The sequence below is a fragment of the Anguilla anguilla genome, chromosome 13 (assembly GCF_013347855.1).
Source record: "Anguilla anguilla isolate fAngAng1 chromosome 13, fAngAng1.pri, whole genome shotgun sequence".
Taxonomy (NCBI): domain Eukaryota; kingdom Metazoa; phylum Chordata; class Actinopteri; order Anguilliformes; family Anguillidae; genus Anguilla; species Anguilla anguilla.
In genome coordinates this window covers 28,216,895-28,236,713 of record NC_049213.1, presented here as the reverse complement: position 1 = coordinate 28,236,713, position 19,819 = coordinate 28,216,895, and the positions used below count along the sequence as shown (strand labels likewise).

The following is a 19,819-nucleotide window of genomic DNA, read 5'->3' as shown; positions in this document are numbered from 1 at the left end:
TTGACTGACACATTTTTTTATTATTATTTTTTTTGTCAGAATTGAATCAGGCTTTCTGTTGTGGCAAGGACAATATTATTTTCTAAGGCATAAAAAATCTAGGGCAGATACAATGCAGTTGGATGGCTGACAAAGCATAGCTGTTTATGTTGCTTGCTGGCCTCCATTTGTGTCAGTTCTGATTGGATCCTGCATACTTGACTCTCTGCTGAAGTGGCAGAACACCAATAAATTGCTTCATCCTGCTGTAGGTATTCCAGCCAATAAGGTCCTATAAAAATGTCCCACCCGCTCAAGGTTTTAAAATTAATGTCATTTTTAGTTTTTTTAACTGTTACTAATCATTCCAACATTCTAGCATGGCACTATTTGTTCTTCTTTTGAGACTTGGGAATCATACCAGTTTTAATTGTTATTTATTCCCATGCAAAATGCCATTAATCAGAGAGAGTGAGAGGGTCAGGACTTTTTATTATCTTTAAAAAAAAAATGGTCCATACTCTTGCCAAGTTACTCCTACCTTTCCCACCTCCATATTTCTTTATGGCTGGACTGTGTGGGTTTTCACTTAGGGAAACAGGGGTCCATCCATTAATTAATCTTCTCTGTACAGTTACAGTGCTCTCCTTAATCCTTTTCAAAAACATTCCTCGTAATTTTTCTCATCTTTTGCATTACCTTTCTTTCTCTTTTGTAGTTTGAACCTGATTCTGGGCCATTTGCGCGGAGGTGTATTGTTGGCACAGGCCTCAGTGGGTAGCTCATCAGTCAAGGACTGAAAAAACGGTTTATCACAGCAGGTGCAAGTGCTTTTCACAAGATCTGTTAATTTACAGAAATGAATTGCTCCGAAGGTATTGACAAGGAAGCTAATGTGTTAAAATATGAGGCTGCACTGCATTTGATAATGATATGAGTTATCCTGCTTGGCTTAGGGAATCACTGCTCCTGTTTAGCCCAGTGTTTACTCGTGAGAGGCCGCTCTGTCTGATTTGATGCTATCTGCCCGCATCGCACCGCAAGTTAATCATGTATTCTTCTGCACATAGTTATGACGGAGCGGTCATATTTTTTCAACTGAATTTCATAAAATGTCATCAATATCCTTCAAAATAGCTTTTCTCTACTGTACATTCAGAGATTAATGGAGCCAATTTTTGGCCAGGAAATGCCTTTTACTTGAAGGTCATCAGAGTTCATTATATATGTGTGTGTGTGTGTGAGTGTGTGTGTGTGTATGTGCTTATGCGTGTGTGTGCGTGTGTATGTGTGTGTGTGTGTGTGTGTGAATGAAATTCACTATTCACTGTTTGTAATATCATCTGGTATTGTTAACAGGCAAAAATATATTATGTTGTATTTCACTGAATTACTGTAGTATTTTTATTTAATGATGTGCAATGGTATGGCAAATTAACTTCATCTAACTGTATTTCGAGATGTATGATTGATGTATGTATAGATGGATGATAGATAGACTGAAGAACTGCTCAATAGAAATTTGTATGTCTGTGAATTAAAATACATTCAGTTAAGTTTTAAAAGTATGTTTCCAGTTTTGCTTCCCTCTACAGTTTTGTGACTTATCCTTTTTTTTTGTTTGTTTTTTTTTTCTTTTCTTTTTTTAGACATAGAAAATTTTAAAACCCAAACAAGGAGTGCTGTCTCAGTTCGAGAAGGACAAGGGGTAGTTTTGTTATGTGGGCCACCTCCACATTCTGGAGGTAAGACAAAAACTTATTGCATACCAATTACAAGAGGAACTGCATGTTCAGAACTGTCAAAATAGTCTCAGATAATCCCTTACCCCATGCAGTCATTGCAATATAAAATCTCCAGCAAAGACGTGCTTTCACCTCAATTTTGTGTCATTTTATTCAAAAATCAAACCTCCAATTTTCTAAATATTGTTGTTGGAAATGCAAGATCATAAACTCTGAAAGGGATTTGTATTTTGCACTTCTTATTCTGGAACGGACTCGCTCACAATAATATTTTTATACCTTATGTTTCTAAATATTTAAATATGGAATCTGCCTTATTCAATTAGAGAAAGCACTTGAGAATGGTAACATTTTTACTATTACTATTTTATTTGGTTGTCTTAGAAAATATGCAAATTGCATGTAATAATTTATACAGCATTCTGCCCATGAATTGTCTGAATCAAAGGATACTCTAGGAGGTGCAGATAACTCCCTCATATGGTTATTTTTAGAAATTGTCTTCTCAGTAGATATGTTTGACAAAGGTAATAGGATTAGTAGGAAATAAAAGGGAAAAATGTCTGTCTGGTTGTGTATTGTCTTGGTATATAAGAGGAAGTGAGGAAGTAAATGGTGAAGCCATTTGCTGGTTGAGTCAAAGGCAGACGACGTGCTGGCCACGTCACTTATAAAATACATTTAATTAGTAATTCAGTCTCCATTTCGTTTTTATTTTAACTTTTGTCCTCTGATTTTTTTTTTTTTTTGTCACAGCAGGTATTTTATTCTTAACCAAATTGTGTTTAATTTACTCACTTTAAGACTATTACATTAATTTAGCAACTTATGTAATTAGACTCATTATTTATATATGCTAATGCATAAATATAATGGGGAACTGTGTTTTAAAAGAATCATAATTTGATATGCTATTCTTACAAAAAAAAAAAAAACACACACAATTTGTTTCCCCTTGTGATCCAACCAAACCTAGTAATGTAGACTGAAATTATGTTATGGAAGTGTTTGTCACCCACATAAAAGGCAGATCTGCAACTGACCCAGATGCAAAGCTTATCTGGATAGACTAAGAACAGGCAGAGAGCATGAGATGAGCCCTCTAAACAATGCAGAGATCAGTAAATCGGAACCAACGTGTTCCTAGGTGAGATACTCATTGAGGACACATTACAAGAGTATAGATTATTTCACATTATTTGCAAGGAATTATCTGTATCCTGTTCCCCTGCATGAAAAGTATAGATATTAGTATTGATAGTATTGGAGAGTTGAGGTCAAAAATATTCAGCTGTGGTTGATGAATATGGTCATTCTTTTTATAGTATCCAATTTGAATTTATTCTGATGGTAGATGTGGTAATGGGCCTGAATCACATCACAGCCACAAGTGTGAAACAAAATGTGTCAGCCTCCTACTCACAAACTGGAACCCCTCATGCAGTTATTTCTTTATTTCTCTGTCACAAGTCCTTTATTATGTAGTGTTATGCTGCCTTTGAGTGGCAGGAGGTGTTTGCATTGGAATATATACGGAAGCCCTGCTGCTCCCTGCCTGACCTTGAACTTACTTCAACCGCCACGCTTGAATTATACATTCCAAAGGGGCATCCCTGTGAGGGTGTTTCTGCCTCACTTGCTAAAAGGGTTTGAAAAGATGCTTAATTCAGATACCAGATAGAGTTGGAATTGTCCTTCCATAAATGCTGCAGTAGAATAAAAATGCATGTTGCATGAAGAAGAGCAATGACACACTATTTCAATAAAATCATGGCAGTTTTCTCTCGGGGGATTAATTAAGAGGTGTCGTTTTATATACCCCATTGATCTCTTTTTTTTTTGTATGATAGCAGTTACAGTACATATAAACCATCTTCCTTCCATTGTATAAAGACATTTTTTTGTCTCTTTTTTAATGGCCCTTGTGTTTTTGATGAGTAGTGCATTTAGGACTAGCTATCTTTGTTGCTTGCGTCATTGCAGCCCAGAGTTTGGGAGCCTCAGATCTGTTTAATCCGCGTGATTTGGTTTTGGCATGGCTGAGCCCGCTGCCTAGATTGTAATCCTGACAAAGGTTATGAGGCGTTCATGGGTGGGGGGGGGGGGGGGGGGGGGACGTGAGTGTGTGACAGTTGCTGCATACACCTTGCAGCTCCGATTGAGCCGGCCGGGGCGGGGGCGAGTCGCTCCAGCGATGCCTCGATCGCTTTGGATGTGAAGGGGATGACAGTACCCCGCTACTCTGGACTTGGCCCGTTTTAGATCGGAACGGGGGTGGGAATATGAGTACGCCAGTGTAGGCAAAAAAAACAAACAAAAAAAAACAGCAAACAACTGCTATCATTTGGGACACTAGATAAAGTATGTCTGTGTGTTTTTGGGGACTTGATGTACATGTGACATCAATCTGAATTCTTCTTTTTTTCTATTGTAAGACTTCTGAAGGACAAATGACCCAAGTAATATAAGCGAGGTGATATAGTTTATGTTACAAAGACATCACTTTTTTGAACAACCTGTTTGAAATAAAAGCTGTTTATCATGTACATTTATTTTGCAATTTTGTAAATGCAATATATCTATCTGCAACCTTTTTGCAATTCATTTGTCATGCAAAACTAAGAAATGGTGACGTCGTGCTGATTCTTCAGCCTGCTATTTTATTTAATATATTATTATTTTAATTTTTCTGCCATTTTGCACTCACATTTTTGAATACAGGAGTAACCATATGTCTTCTTTTCATCCTAGAGCTTACTTTTGCATGGGTCTTCAATGAGTACCCATATTTTGTCCAACAAGACAGTCGTCGCTTTGTGTCTCAGGAAACAGGGAATCTGTACATTGCAAAGGTGGAGCCCTCGGATGTGGGCAACTACACCTGCGTGGTGATCAACAGTATCACGAAAGGAAAAGTCCTCAGTTCCCCTACACCTCTGGTCCTGAGGACAGATGGTAAGCCCCTTTCCTTTCTCCATCTCAAAAAAGTTGAGCATTCTTCAGTGATGGCCTGAATTCAATCAAAATGTGTCCTTAACTGTGGCACACAAATAAACATCAGTGTTTTGTTTTTTGTTTTTTATTTTTATTTTATTTTGTTCAGTTTTTTTCTCAAAAAAAAAAAAAATGTTTGGCAAATTTACCAAATTTAACAATAGCTGGAAAGAAAATAGTGTGGAAAGAAAGGTTTCGATAAGGTTTGATAAGGCTTATTAAGTTATGATATGGTTTTATGCTTTTATTTTATGACACATTGATTTCAAGAGGTATTTTGACTTTGAGGAACCCTTTTTGTCAGACCTCTGGTGGGCTGTTTTACAATAAAGTGAGGGGTAAACAATCGCTCAGAAACTATAAAAATGCCCACAACTGGTATTAAATATTAACTTTCTGTGCAAAAAAAGCCAGATCTTTGCATCAGAAGAAACTCTACCACCCATGAATTACGCCGGGTGTGTATTGTAAATTATTGGTGAACTTTCACTTTACTTTTTTTTTGCTTTCCTTCAATGACTGCTGTTAAAAATATTATTAATTTTTCACTTCAGAGAAAGTGCTTTGTGTTTCTTGCTCTTTTTTTTTGTTTGTCTTGTTTTGTAAGGCATACAGCATGTAAGCTGTTCATTATTGATGCAAAAAGCCATTTCTGCATTGTTGTGTCATCACAGGAGCAATGGGCGAATACGAGCCAAAAATAGAACTCCACTTCCCAGACACCGTTCCGGCTGCAAAGGGGTCGGTAGTTAAACTGGAGTGCTTCGCTCTGGGAAAGTAAGTCGGATTGTGTACGCCATGTTTTCAATCAATAATGACTTCCTCTGGTTAAAGGAGCTAACTTGAATCATTGAGCTGGCAGGCGGCAATTGAGTGTGTCAGGAGGAACTTGTGGTGAGGGCTGTCTTTGTTTCCCTTCAGTGATAATACTGTAGAATATTATGCTGTGCTCTGCTGAATTTATTTGGATCAATGCTGTGGAGGTTCTTTGAAGGCTTTGCCTTGTTCCTGACATAATGATTTCTTACAAATAGCAAAAAAAATATATATTCAGCTTATCTTTCAAGCCGATCAGTCATTCAGCCAGACACACTATAGAAACGCCAGTTTCAGTAACACCCGGGGAACTTAGATAGATGGCGAAATCATTAAATCTGGGGCAATTTTAAACCCAGTATTACATGGAGAGACCCGGCCACTTTGTATCTAGCGGTGTTTATCCTCACCACATGTTCATCCATCTGCATTTTCCAGCCCAGTCCCCGAAATAACCTGGAGGAGAACAAACGGGGTTCCGTTTCCAGGCAAAGTGAAAATGAGGAAATCCAATGCTGTCCTGGAAATCCCCAGTTTTCAGCAGGATGACATGGGGACTTACGAGTGCATAGCGGAGAACAGCAGGGGCAAGAACACGGCACGTGGCCGTCTCTCCTTCCATGGTAAGTGCACCTTACAATTCCCCTTTTCACTGAAACCATAAATGGGAATGGCTCCACTGAAGATATACAAGAGTGTTATTAGTACAGAAATAATAGTTCTATACATATCAGGTGTGTGTATATATATATAATACATTTCAGTCAGGACAAGTAATATATTTAGATGAAATATTTTAATGAATATGTAAGTACATTTTTTTGTTCTATGTAAAAGGGAGCATGATACATCTCCCCTACACAGGAGGAAACACCCCCCAGTACCAATAAGCAGATCCAAACAATATGTGGTAGCTGGGGTGGTGGAGGGTGAGCGAATTCAGTGCAGTAGCAAGCGATGCATGCAAAGCACCGCGAGCAATTAGCAGCACTGGAGAGATCTGTGAGTTAGTTTAAGAAGGCACTCCATTTGTTGTCTGCGCATGTGATTGGATGGGTATGAGAAAATGAGCACCCAGTTGTTAAGCTTTTTGGTGAGTTTTTATGCTCAAAAAGTCGCTGACGCCACGGAATCCCACGTGTGTTTGCTGGAACCTGGTTGATGGATTATTTTTTGGCGCACAAACATTTCATTGGCTTGTGGTATTGGAGCGGTCAATAAACATGGATAGATAAATCATTGATTACAGTTTTAATGTTTAAGCCTGTTCAATATGGTTCCCTATTTTCCTCCAAAAAGGGGGTGTTCCTTGCCTCAAGCTGATGCTTAATTGATCAAGCAGTGAGTTTATTGCAGAGTCACAAGTAGAAGGGGACAGACACTTAATTATGCCTTGGTTGACCAGAAAAAGTTAATGGTGAACGTGACTCAGTGTAGGGTCAGTCCCGTGGTCTGGAAGCCAGAGGCAATAAATGCTCCTGTGTATGTATGTGTGTGTGTGTGTTTATGCGAGAGAGAGAGAGAGAGATAATTTCACACTCATTTATAATCAATATTCTTTTCAGTGGTTGCTTTGTTTCAGCAGTCATAGCCATGTGACTGAAAATATAGTTTTTGTAATTGCAGTTGACAGAACCTTGCTGTGAAGTGCATTCTGCATATATAACTGGTGACATCGGTGCTAAATTACTTCCTATGAAAGCTGCTCTAAACAAAGCTTTGTTGTCCAGAAAGGGAGCAGCGAAAGAACCTTTTTTTGATCCAATGATCTGAATACAAATAGCAATGGTGGCTAATGGCTGGTGGCTGACTGAGATCCACTCTGGAGCCTGTAGAAAATTGTTTCCCTGTGGTTCTAAATATGCTGGTTGATTGGTACCCCTTTTTTAAAATGGCATAGCGGTCCCAGATGCAGTAAAACATTTAACAGCATAAGTGTGCTTAAGGATACTATGCCCTACCATCATCAGTGAGTTTGCAAGCTGCATAATGGCAAGTGTGCCATAGACATTCTAACACACTGCAATAATGCAACGGCCCTTTTCCATTTTTCTAGCAAAACCCCATTGGACCCAGACAACGAGAAACACAGCTCTGTCGATTGAGGAGAGCCTCTACTGGGAGTGCAAAGCCAATGGGAAACCCAAACCTTCATACAGTTGGCTGAAGAATGGGGAGACTCTACACACTGAGGTAAAGGCTGCTGTCCAGGAGAGTTTCGCTCCCTCCTTGCAGACTGATGAATCAGACCTGAGCATTCAATCCCACAGACAGATCAAATCAGTATCTGTTCATACCCAGCGCTGCTCAGCCTAACCCCAGCCAGAGCCATCATGGTTAAAGTTTTGACGTGCCTCGTACCGCACCATCAAAAAACCCAGCCCTGTCTCAATGGTTTTTCCAACTCAATAGCCATGGGAGATGAATAGCTTATTAACCCACCGGTGGTAGAGTCAACTTCATTTTTCCTGGCCACTGGAGCCATGGGACAGCGTTTCTTCCTCTCTCACTCCCCTGCTCCCCCCGTATAGAGACACGCACCCCACAAAACAGTATCACAATGATCTTTTTTCTTCCTTTCCTTACTGCATGTGAGTAGTTACATTGGTGCTTCCTCAACTGATGCAGTGTCCCACTGATACCTATGCAGATTGCTGTGTCTAATTTACAGGGCCGAGTGCAAATCGAAAATGGAGCCCTTTCGATATCGTCTCTAAACCTGTCAGATGCTGGGATGTATCAATGTGTGGCTGAAAACAAACACGGCATTATTTATTCTACTGCTGAGCTAATGGTGCTAGGTGAGATTGCTTTTTTCCCCATTTCTATACAACTCTACCTCACCATTGCCACGATTCTCTCACCCCTGCCCCCCCCCCCCCCCCCCCCCCTCCCCCCCACCGCCTCATCCCCCCCCCCCGCTTCCATCCTCACCACAGTGGCTTTAGTGAAGACAATACAAATGTGTCTAAATGTGTCATTTTGTGTTCTATTGCTTCGTTAAACTGATCTTGTTATTTGAAATTGCTTTATATTATATTATCGAAAAGGCTTGTTCATGTAGATAACATATTGATTATATCTGTGGTCTTGAGCCATGCATCTGTCTGCTGATGCAGCCTAACTCCCGATTGTGGACACCAATCACCAGGCCCTCCTTTTTTTTTTTTGGGGGGGGGGGGGGGGGGGGGTTGTAAGGAGAAAAGTCACCCCTGAATGATTGCTGATAAAATCTCAGTGTGGACAGCAATGTAAATCAATAGAATTGAAGATTGCATGTCATGCTATTTTTTACCCCTGATACTCTCATGAATCACACATAGGAGAGCACTGGAGGGGAGGGGGGCTTCAGCTCTTATTCTCTAATGACTCCCCTCAAATCTTGCGCTCCTAGCCAGAGGCACAGAGAAAATCACTTGCCAAAGCACAGTTATCAGGTCTGGCTATTCCCACATGGTCTTCCTTTGTGATTTTCTATTGTTCCTTTTGTTTTATTTTGTTTTCTACAGCCTCGTCACCCACTTTCTCCAAGCACCCATTACAGTCATTGCTTAAAGCACGCTCAGGCAGTGAGGTCACCCTAGAGTGCAAGCCCCAAGCTTCACCCAAAGCAATTAGCCTGTGGAAGAAGGGGAATGAGATTCTGCGCAGAAGTGAAAGGTAATTTATAACATTGGTGATCAATACTTTCTAGTTTCATCTACGTTTGTGGAATTTTACATATATCTGTGTGTGTGTGTGTGTGTGTGTGTGTGTGTGTGTGTGTGTGTACCACGGTTGCAAGAAAAGGTTGTAAACCCTTTGGAAGTACTGGACTCTGACTTGGCCATTCCGAAACATGAATTTTCTGTTTAAACCATTCTGTAGTTGATTTAGGCATCCGTTTTGCGTCATTGTCTTGTGGCATCATCCAACTTTTATTAAGCTTCAGGTGATGGACCGCTACCCTGACATTCTCCTACAAAATTTATTGATACAATTTGGAATTATTTGGTCCCTTAATGATTGAAAGCTGTTCAGGCCACAATGCAAAGCAGCCCCAAACCATGAAGGCAACTAGCCACCGAAACAAACTGAAGATGGCTTCAGTACATGCCTACAGAGCATCATCAGGGAATATGCTCAGGGTCTCTTGAGGTCAATGGGTTGCAGCATAAGGGCAGTCATTGAATGCAGATGATTTGCAACCAAGTATCAAATATGACCACTTCATTTAAGATAAGGCTACAGTCCCACACAGTTCACTCAATATATATGTAAATACATACAAATCAAAGCTGACTGTCTGTACTTCAACCTCATATTCATTGTTTTATTTCAAGTCCAAAACAACAAAAATGTTGTCCATGTCCACATATTTGGGGGTCGCAGACTTGATGCAGTTTAAGTGTTGTGCAACCGAATGTTAGAATTTGTTACTTTGATTTAGTAAATTCACCCACTTACTTTTGCACAGTTGAAAATGGGGGACTCTGCACAAAAATACCTGTTTCTGTAAAATGGGAAAAGTTATATCTTGGCCTTTTAGTTTTTTGGTGTGTTATTTTTCTCCTTGATCCATTGATTGCTGAGATGGGATTGGGAATTATATTATATTCAGGAGGTCTCAGTGCAGGGGTCGGGAGGAGGATTGGGTCTTAAACTTTAATTAAAATGTGTCTTGCTCCATAATAATATTAATTTGATTAGATTAATTTAATTAGGGTAAATACCAGAAGAAGCCCATGTCAGCTGTAATTACACTGAGCACTGAGACAGTATTAACATTACCTAAGAGCACAAAAAGGAAAGGAAGGAACTGGTGTGTTGGGTCAGTTCTTACTATATATGCATGAATGTGGCGCCGGCTGTGTCTTCATGAGATACTGTCATTAATCAGATTTTTGGAATAGCTCATTTTGTTTATTTACAATTCCGTAGCTTAAAGCAGCATTGGTCCTTGACTTTGACTCAAAAATAATGGCAAGTTTTCAAACTCCGTGCATAAGAAAATGTAGTACTTTCTTTCATTTTCAAGTCAAAGTACAGCAGTACACTTGATTTGAACCCAGGCCTCTGAGGAGACTTTCAATAATATGTCACTTTGAAGTTTGACCGAAGCAGAACTTTATTTATTCTCTTAGGGTAGTTGAACACATTGTGATAGCTGAATTCCAGGCACATAATTATAACCTTGATCACGATGTTAGTGCCGGTAGTTCTTACCTGCATACTGAAGCTGAGATGGGGATGCTCATACCAGTGGAATTACATATTGGTAACTGAACCAAAGAAAATGGCTTAGGATGGAACCCAGTGGTTTCGTACATCAGCATAATTTAAAACAAGAAAACAATAACATTTAAAAACCACTTTAAAAAAAAGGTTTGGCACTGATTTGTCTCAATGTTGTGATCTGCTGTATTCTCTGCTGAGAACACTAAAAGGTTTAAGCAGAAAAACAGCCTGATTTTGTGTTCAACGGCTCTCTGAATGGATGAATGTAACACAAGCACTGGAGCTGGAGCAGGATGCTGACCAAAGATATCCAATGTGATTTCACAACAAAGGCTTCAAAGAAAAGAATAGTATCCCTGAATCGAAAAACAGACTCTTGTGACATAGAAACCTGCTGTTCCATGCCTTAATTCCGTCATCAGTTGTCAGCGCATGGTATGAATAGCATTTTTATTATTATTTATTTATTTATTTTCATTTGGAGCATATTTGACCATATTTGCATTTAAAAGTTCTCACACTGTAGCAGGAATCTTAGGTTGTTATGACCATTATAATGTGATTCCAGCAATGACTTTTAGCTGAAAGTCGTACATAATTATCTTGTTTTTTTCAGTGAGTTTAGGTGGAAAAATTTGTCAACAACATAACCAGCATGCTTCTGCTTTCCTCCAATTAGGCACACCCTGTGTTTGATTCTATATTTTGCATGACAGTCCTCTGTGAAACAGAAAATCTACTAGAGCACAAGTCAGAGGCTCAGCAATGTATTCCAACTCAGTTGTCTTAGTTTCAGATGGAGGGAGACTTGAGTTTTTAAAGACATAATTCCTCTCATCAGACATGTCAGTTGATCCCATTCCAGGATAGCATCCCATGGTTAGATTGTCATTGTCTTTTAAAGCTTCATTTGTATTTTCTCCCAAATGTGGACCACAAATAATTGAATATATACATTTGGAATTATATTCCAGTAATGTGCAATGCTCATTAAATTGTAGATTTCTAATGTGTTCATCTTGTAGACCAATAGCAAATCAATTTGTGATTCTGAATGTGTGTGTGTGTGTGTGTGAGAGAGAGAGAGAGAGAGAGAGAGAGCCCTAGGGCTACACTGGAACATACATGCATAACGTGTGTGCAGCCCATGAAAATGAAAATTGTTCTCTTGTACATTATCCTCTAGCTGCTAGACCAATTTTGCACACGTATGTTAGTCTGCATAAACACACACACACACACACACACACATATATATATATACATATATAGTAAGTGTATTTTATATAATTATAGCCTAGCCTACAGTTGTTGATAATCAGAGAATCATGGCCTATTAATCTGAAATGCTGGGTTTTTGAACAACTGCCAAACGTTGCTGCAGTCTTTTCTCCTGGGTGGAAGGGGAGGCTAGAACTAGAGTTACTAAGACCAGAGGGCTGAGCCATGCCCAGGCAGTTCCTGAATGGTTGTCTATTTATTGCCTGAATTTGAAGTGCCATTTTTGGATATGTAAACATGTACAAATGAACTTCAGTCATACTCTACAGCCTGTGCATGCAAGGCTTTCGTGCCTGTGCTCATACTTGCATGCTTGGTGTAGTAGACACATAATGCACACGTAGTACATTTTATGATGAAGTGAAATTCACTTGTGCAGTGTAGCCCTGGGGTTAGCAGAGTATTATTATTATTATTATTATTATTATTTCCAGTAGAAAGTAGTTTTATTAGTAATGAATGGATAAGAATTTTTATTTATTCCAAGACTGGACCTTCTTCCCGCAGAATCGCTCTCCTTCCTGATGGAACTCTGAGGATCTCCAATGTCACCAAGAAGGATGGCGGGAGCTACACCTGTGTAGCCAGAAACCAGTTTGGAGTTGCAAGCACAACTGGGAGACTGCTAATCACTGGTAAGCATTGCATTTTTATTATGATGATAATGATAATGATAATTGTGTGTGTGTGTGTGGGCATGTATGTTTGTGCGTGTGTGTGTGTGTGTGTGTGTGTGTGTGCCTGCAAGGAGGGTGTTGTGGATCACAATTTCACAAAGTAGGCATGTCCCATTTTGATTTGCTATCATGCTTGAGCTGGTTCATTCACTGTCTGACTTCAGTTTATCAGTTTTGTTCTCTCAGTCATGGAACAAATATTTATTTTGCTAAAATTTTAATGATAATGACAAAGGCCTTTTTGGTGAAATTCTTGTTTCTCAATTTTTTAAACATAGACACATCCTCCCCAGACCAGCTGTGCCAATCGTTCTAAACCAGCCACCCCCGTCCCCTGCACACATTCTCCCTCCTCCAAGCAATGACCTGTACTAGCACTTCTGTTTTTACACAAGCACATCACACAATCTGCTACATTTGTCCGTTAGATTGGGCATGATGTAGTGTACTGATGTACTAATCACTGGTTAAGTATTCTGAAATATAATTTGGGAAAATAGCTTGTTTGGTGATCTTATGTTTGTGGTTGCATAACAATCACACTGTAATTGCTTCCTTGTCTGGGTGGTATTAGGTAGTGTTTGTGACAACATGTTAACTATAAGCAAAAAAAAAAAAAAAAGAAGGCAAATAATGAAAGAATGTGTTTCCATGATTTGAGCAGAGCCAACAAGGATCACTCAGGGCCCAACGAACATGGAGATCATTGTAGGGGAGAGCATTGTGCTGCCCTGCCAGATTGCCTGTGACCCAGCCCTTGATGTGTCCTTCACTTGGGCTTTTAATGGACAGCTTATTGACTTCAACAAGGATGGGGATCATTTTGAAAGAGTCGGAGGGGTGAGTCACACCGATCAAGATATGGAACCACTAACTTCTTGTTGTGATTGTGTTGTGTTTTTGTGTTCTGTGTTCTAAAAGTATATCATAAAAATGTTTCATTTTTTTTTGCATTATGAATCCAAGGGCATAACTTTAGTTCTTCCCCCCTGGAAGAATAATTCTTTTTTAAAATAACAGCTGTGAAATGAGCATTTTTGGTGAATAATAAGGGGAAAATACTACAGATTACTGATCAGCAAAGTAGGGTTTTTGTATGGAAAATATTGGGTGAAGTTGCGGTGTAGCCAAGGCAAAGTTGTTGAAAATCATGCGAAACTGAAAAAAGCCAAAGAATCATCAAGATTTATTGATTAAATGAATTAATAGATCTAATCTGCAGCAGCGGGGCACGATTTAAATAACATTCGCAATTACAGCAAGAGTAACAACGGTTATTTTTGTAATTTAGAACGTTGTTAGAAACGTTGTTAGTGCATGCTCAAATAAAACACGGCTACCATGTTTCTATCTTATTTCTTTAAAGTTGTTTCGGTACAATATGTTTTACATTACCAGGTTTGCGTCTTTGATAAGTACCTGTTGTCACTGATGTGCAATGGGCACAGGGGGCCGTCAAACATCAAATTGCTACAATTATCAAGGATGACAATTTTGATCCAAGCGCATTCCAGAATCTGTATACATTATCACACTTTGTTTTTCACAGCATTTGGCAAAGGCTATTGTTAAAATGCTTAGGCCTATACAAATAGCTCCATAGACTACATTAAGGTTGACAGTTACCATGCAAAACTCAGAGGAAATAGCAGAAATGGCAAAAAATGTAGAAAATGAATGTCAGTAGCCATTAGCCGTTTCAATTACATTTATAACATAATACAGTTGCATACAATGAAACCAAAGTACACACAGGCCAATGTTACATTCATATCACCTATTCAGTGTGATTTTAACAGATGTGCAGAATAATTGTAACAGCAAATGAAAACACAGCAAAATGTGCATACATCGTTTTTTTTTTGTTTTGTTTTTTTTTTCCTGCACATACTAATGTTAATCAAGGAAACACATTTCCAGTGGTATGAGACCAGCCACAACATCAGATTGTGAATCATGGGGCTTAATTCATGATAACTGATGTAAACATTAACACACAAGCAACTTTGTAACCATGAAGTGAGTTGTAGTACTGTCCTAAATCGATGAGGAAAGCTGCTTTTGTTTGTTTCTTATTATACATCCCTATGACCACTTGGTTGTTTCTTTTCTATTAATCACTTGGAGTCCAGAAGATGAGGCTATGTCAATGCTGCAAGCAAATTACGCATATAAAATGCCTACAGTCTCCCCCAATGGGCATCCTTTCATTTTCTCTTTAGATGTCATTCTGTAAAACTTATAATAACAGCGAAAAATCACATTGCTTGTTATAGCAACTCAGAGGCAGCATAACTGTACAGCTGTTATATTTCTAATGTAAGGGACATTTTTTTTTTTTTTTTGATCACCTCGCATCCAGTTTCTGCTAGAATACACTCCAAAAACCATACTGACTTGTCAAGGATAGGAAACGTTTTGAAATGATGTATGATTTGATTTATTGTACATACCCAAAATTTACTTCTGGAACAGATTTTAGCTAACAAAAAGTTGGAAATATTTCCTGTTCGTTCCTATGGGATGTGGTAGAGGTCTGTATTTTACATGTACAATCCTGAAATAGCTACGGTTGCTGCTGCATTGTACATGAAGTTATTGACCCTGTTACATCGTACTATATTATTGGTGATGGGTTGTGTGTGTGTGTGTGTGTGGGGGTGGGGGGGTTGGGTTGTAAACCCCTATCCCCCCCATAAGTTATACCCCTGTATGAATCAGTAACCTAAAACTGTCTTTTCTGATGTACCTCCACCTACAGATTTTTCAATGTCCCCACAGTCACTCTTGCTTAGAGGTCAATACTGAATCATTGGTACCATAAAATAACTCAACTATAAAAACAAGTTTAAAAGAGAGTCCCGTGTTATGAGGAGTAATGCAAACTGGCTTATATTTATTATTGAAACTTTAATTCAAATGTGTCAGTTAGATGCAAAGACTGGAAACCAATACACACACACACGCACACACACACACACAATGGTTTCTGACAGTCTGAAGACTTACACTTTAACCTGCAGTTATTAGAAAGCCTTCTCCCTGAAATAATATGCACATGCACACACACACACACACACACAAACACAGATACACACATGCACACATATGCACATACGTACACGTGTGCACACACATCCAAGCATGCACATGCACACACACACACACACAATTCTCAGCAACTTCAAGTGACGCTTGCATGTACCCACATATAATGAGATTCAGTTTTCAGTTTTTTTTTGTGGCTCCAGCACAAACAGATTACCATCTCTTCTTAACTGCTTCTGATGAATTCATTATCATAATTAAAGAAGATCTTCCTTGTAGTCTTTTTTTTTTTTTTTTGACTGCCAAGGGAAAGAATAAACCAATAATTTACTACTCGCTGAGTCGCTGCTGGTTAGGGACTTCAGGGCAGGAGGCATGGCTGGAGTTTCTGATTTGTCAAAGAGAAACTAGCCTTTAGCCAGTTATATATTGCTTTGCTTTTTCACTTCTTCCCTAATGTAAGCTGTCCTCAGGCATCTCTGTGCAGTTGTGGAGTGGTTGAAGCATAGCCTATGTCCATTACCCATAGACTCAGGTTTATGAAATCTGCTGTGGACTTCAGTGTCACTAAGCTGGAAACCTTGTGGGTGAATCATTTTCAGACCAACTTTCTATTTTGAAATAATCCTCAAGGTTATGTTCGACTGTGACAGAGCCTGTCAAAAATATTGTCACACGTTTTCCTAGAGGTGAAAATGGGTTGCAAAACTGTGTTAGTGGTGTTAAAAACACTCCCTCACTGATGAACATTTACACATTTATTTTGATTGTTTGGTTATTCAGTATTGTGAATAACAAATTTGAGGTTTATGCACATAGTTTGCCTAGTTTGCATAGCTGTCTTTTGTGGTCCTGTTTAATAGTGAGACCAAAAAAAGTCTATGATGTTTTCCTTGCCTAGACCTTTCCCTCAAATTAGTGAAACACCTTTCTGAGCCTTCATGTTAGATGTGTATATGGACTACATTTACATTAACTTTAGCATACCCTGCTTATTTTCTTTCTTTTCTCCCTTTTCCCCCTTGGCTTTATTGCATGTTGCATTGTACTCGGAACAGTATTATTGCTGTGCTAGTCTGGCTGTGCTTCCTTTCCTCTTTATGTAATTAGGGAATAATTTGCATCATCCCTCCAATTAGCCAGTGTGCGTTTGTTTTGTTGGTTCCTGTACATTGCTGGAGAGGATGGGAGCCACAGGGCTGAAATATATGCAATAGGAATGTTTGTTTTAGTCAACTGTTCAAGCCAACGTGCATGCTAGCCTAAACCACCCTCCACCCATCCCTGAGGTTACATATTGTAATTTGAAATGGACAATTAAACCTATTTAATGTTTCATGGGCAATAATGATGAAATGTTAGGTTAAGTATTCATTTTCCCTGTATTTCTCCTGATTTTTATTTTTATTTATTTATTATCTTTTTTGTTCATGGATGTATTTGCTAGTACAGAATGTGTGGGAAGTACTGTAGGCATATGTATATTCACATGTATATGTACATGTATGTAGTTATAATCTAGAATAAAACATAAGGGAGTGTCTATCTATCTATCTATCTCTCTGTCTGTCTGTCTGCATTTCTCTCTCTGTTTGTCTGTCTGTGTGTCTGTGCAGGAGTAAAAGTTTATACATTCGATAATACTGAAATGTCATTCTCTACTGAAAGTCTTTGACAGTGTTCAGTTTTTATAGCTATGTATTATGCTCACAGATCAAAAGTCAACAACAGCTATTTAAATGTCTGGAAATGCCCTTGCAGATAAAAGGCTTTTGCACAATACTTACTTGAATACTGAATTGTGAATTTCAACAATACTGAATATTGACTGGTGCAGTGCTGTAAGACTGATAGAGTGCATTTATGTCTTTTATATGTGGATTATGAATCAAGAAAAGGGGTTCATGTTTTTCTTTCCCACAGATTTGGGGCTTATGAAAGCAGGGTGCAACAACTTTCACTGCCTGATCATGAATATTATTATTATTATTTTTTGTTGTTGTTGTTGTTTACTAAAGTGTGTTTCAAAAACATCTGAGGCTTGAAATTTGCAAAAAGATCTGCTTCAACTTCAGAGGGACTGCAAACTCTCCATCCCCTTGTATTGCATCTCTGTTGCTTGTGCTGGGAAGACCAATGCATTTTGCACCTGAGAAAATCCGATGGAATCATCCTCATTCGCTTGATTCTTTTTTCAACCATTTAATTGATTTAAATACAGATCATCGCAAGAAGAAATTATGCTGCATGACACGAGTAATGGTGAACTAATTTGAGAATTAATGAAACAACCCTTGTTAGGTGTTGCTACTTTACTTTGTATTAATATATGATGTGTCGTTTATAATTGCATGGATGGCATGTGCATTGTGGGCAGTGTCATAATGAAATGTGTAAGATAAGTTTACAACTATAATTTCTTTATTATTTTATTTTTATACTTAGTTTAAGTATGGTCAATCTCATTATGCCACATAATGAATGCAACCCATTATCAATTAGTATAAATGCATAATATTGTTTTTGACAGTTACAAGTTTTTGTTTGTAGAAAAAAATGAGTTAAGGTCACTAATCGGGACCTTTGCTCAGCTCACAGTTTGTCACAGAAACAATGGGAGGTAGGGGAATGGTACAGTAACAATTCCTGAGCAACAGCTTTTTGCTCCATATAGTTCTTTGTTTCCCAAGACATATTGGAAAGTCCAGTCCTATAATAAGTCCGGCACTGACTGGTTCTCTGGCTGAGGCTTCCTAAATCACAGGGATGTGGTAGATATGGGTTTTACATCATTGGTAGAATTTTGGTTTCTTTGCTTTTTTAGATTATTGCTGGCGATTTGATGATCAGAAACATACAGCTGAATCACGGTGGAAAGTACGTCTGCATCATTGACACAGATGTGGAGAGTTTGTCAGCTGCTGCCATCTTGATTGTGAAAGGTAAGAGACAGCTGTACCCCCCCCCCCCCCCCACACACACACACACACACATGCACACGCACACACACGCACACACACTCACACACACATGCACACGCACACACACGCACACACGCATGCACACACACGCACACCATCCTTGAACTTTTTCAGTACACTATACTTATTCAGCAGGTGGGTTCTGATATTTTCAATTCAGTCCAGTTTCGTTGAGGAGAATTTGTGCAAGAATAAGAACATCTAGGGCTGCACAAAAGCCAGATATCTCCTTTTTGCTTGGAAACATTCTTCCTGGCAAATCTGTGCTTTTTTTCTGGACAGAAAATCAGAAAATCATTATGCAAGTTTTTTACAGTGCTGACTGGTCGTGTTAAACCTCAGTACTCTGGCAGGATTTCATCCAAGTACAATGAGAAAAACAGAATAGATTAATATAATGAAGTGAATTTGAAACTGGAGCCTAAATTGCATGATTAATTTGTGTGCGCTAATGAGTCGACATTAATAAATCTGCTTATCAAAGCCTTGCCTCAAAGCGAGCCAACATGTTTAAGAGTGGTAAATACCTTTCAATTAAACTGATGCAAAAGGTTTTCCAAATATTCAAATTTTTAGATGCTAAATCATATTAGAGCATTGCAGCAAATGTAATCTCAGGATCTCAGTGATGCAAATATGGGTTGCAAAATCTTGAATGTTTCTATTAAGCTGCAAGGTCCAAAACAGCAGTGAAAATACTGTGGAACCATTAATAGAATATCTCCTTTGTTGTTCTTTTGATATCAAAAGCAGGTTTAGAATTATAGAGCATAATGATGTTTTCCCGTTATTTTTCTGCATTGCATTGCACCATTGTCATCATTCTCCAGTGGTCTGAATTTGTATGCAGGCATGTTACATTCCCGATGCTCTGAGAAGGTGCTATGTGCGATAATGAATTATAAGAAATGTCTTTAATTGCCTCATTTGCACATTGATAAAACAGCACACCAAACCTCCAGATTACATCATGGCTGGGCCAAAGAGAATCACTGTAAGACAGCAAAGAACATTGTTTGGAACTAAACAAAATCTAACACATACGCATGCATGCACGCCTGCAGGCACATACGCGCACACA

The 19,819-nt window shown here is 38.7% G+C and overlaps 1 protein-coding gene across 2 annotated transcripts in view; it reads left to right on the top strand.

Annotated features, from left to right (window-relative positions):
- The window catches only part of cntn3b (contactin 3b), a 66,809-nt gene that overhangs the window by 33,696 nt on the left and 13,294 nt on the right, over nucleotides 1-19,819 (top strand). The window contains exons 5-14 of one of the 2 annotated variants that reach the window (XM_035386746.1): nucleotides 1,629-1,724; nucleotides 4,476-4,679; nucleotides 5,393-5,495; nucleotides 5,973-6,157; nucleotides 7,591-7,727; nucleotides 8,185-8,335; nucleotides 9,044-9,194; nucleotides 12,540-12,667; nucleotides 13,374-13,549; nucleotides 18,582-18,699. In XM_035386746.1, coding sequence (XP_035242637.1) covers nucleotides 1,629-1,724; nucleotides 4,476-4,679; nucleotides 5,393-5,495; nucleotides 5,973-6,157; nucleotides 7,591-7,727; nucleotides 8,185-8,335; nucleotides 9,044-9,194; nucleotides 12,540-12,667; nucleotides 13,374-13,549; nucleotides 18,582-18,699 — 1,449 coding nt within the window. The remainder of the gene's footprint in view (nucleotides 1-1,628; nucleotides 1,725-4,475; nucleotides 4,680-5,392; nucleotides 5,496-5,972; nucleotides 6,158-7,590; nucleotides 7,728-8,184; nucleotides 8,336-9,043; nucleotides 9,195-12,539; nucleotides 12,668-13,373; nucleotides 13,550-18,581; nucleotides 18,700-19,819) is intronic. The other variant, XM_035386747.1, reaches the window with a different exon arrangement.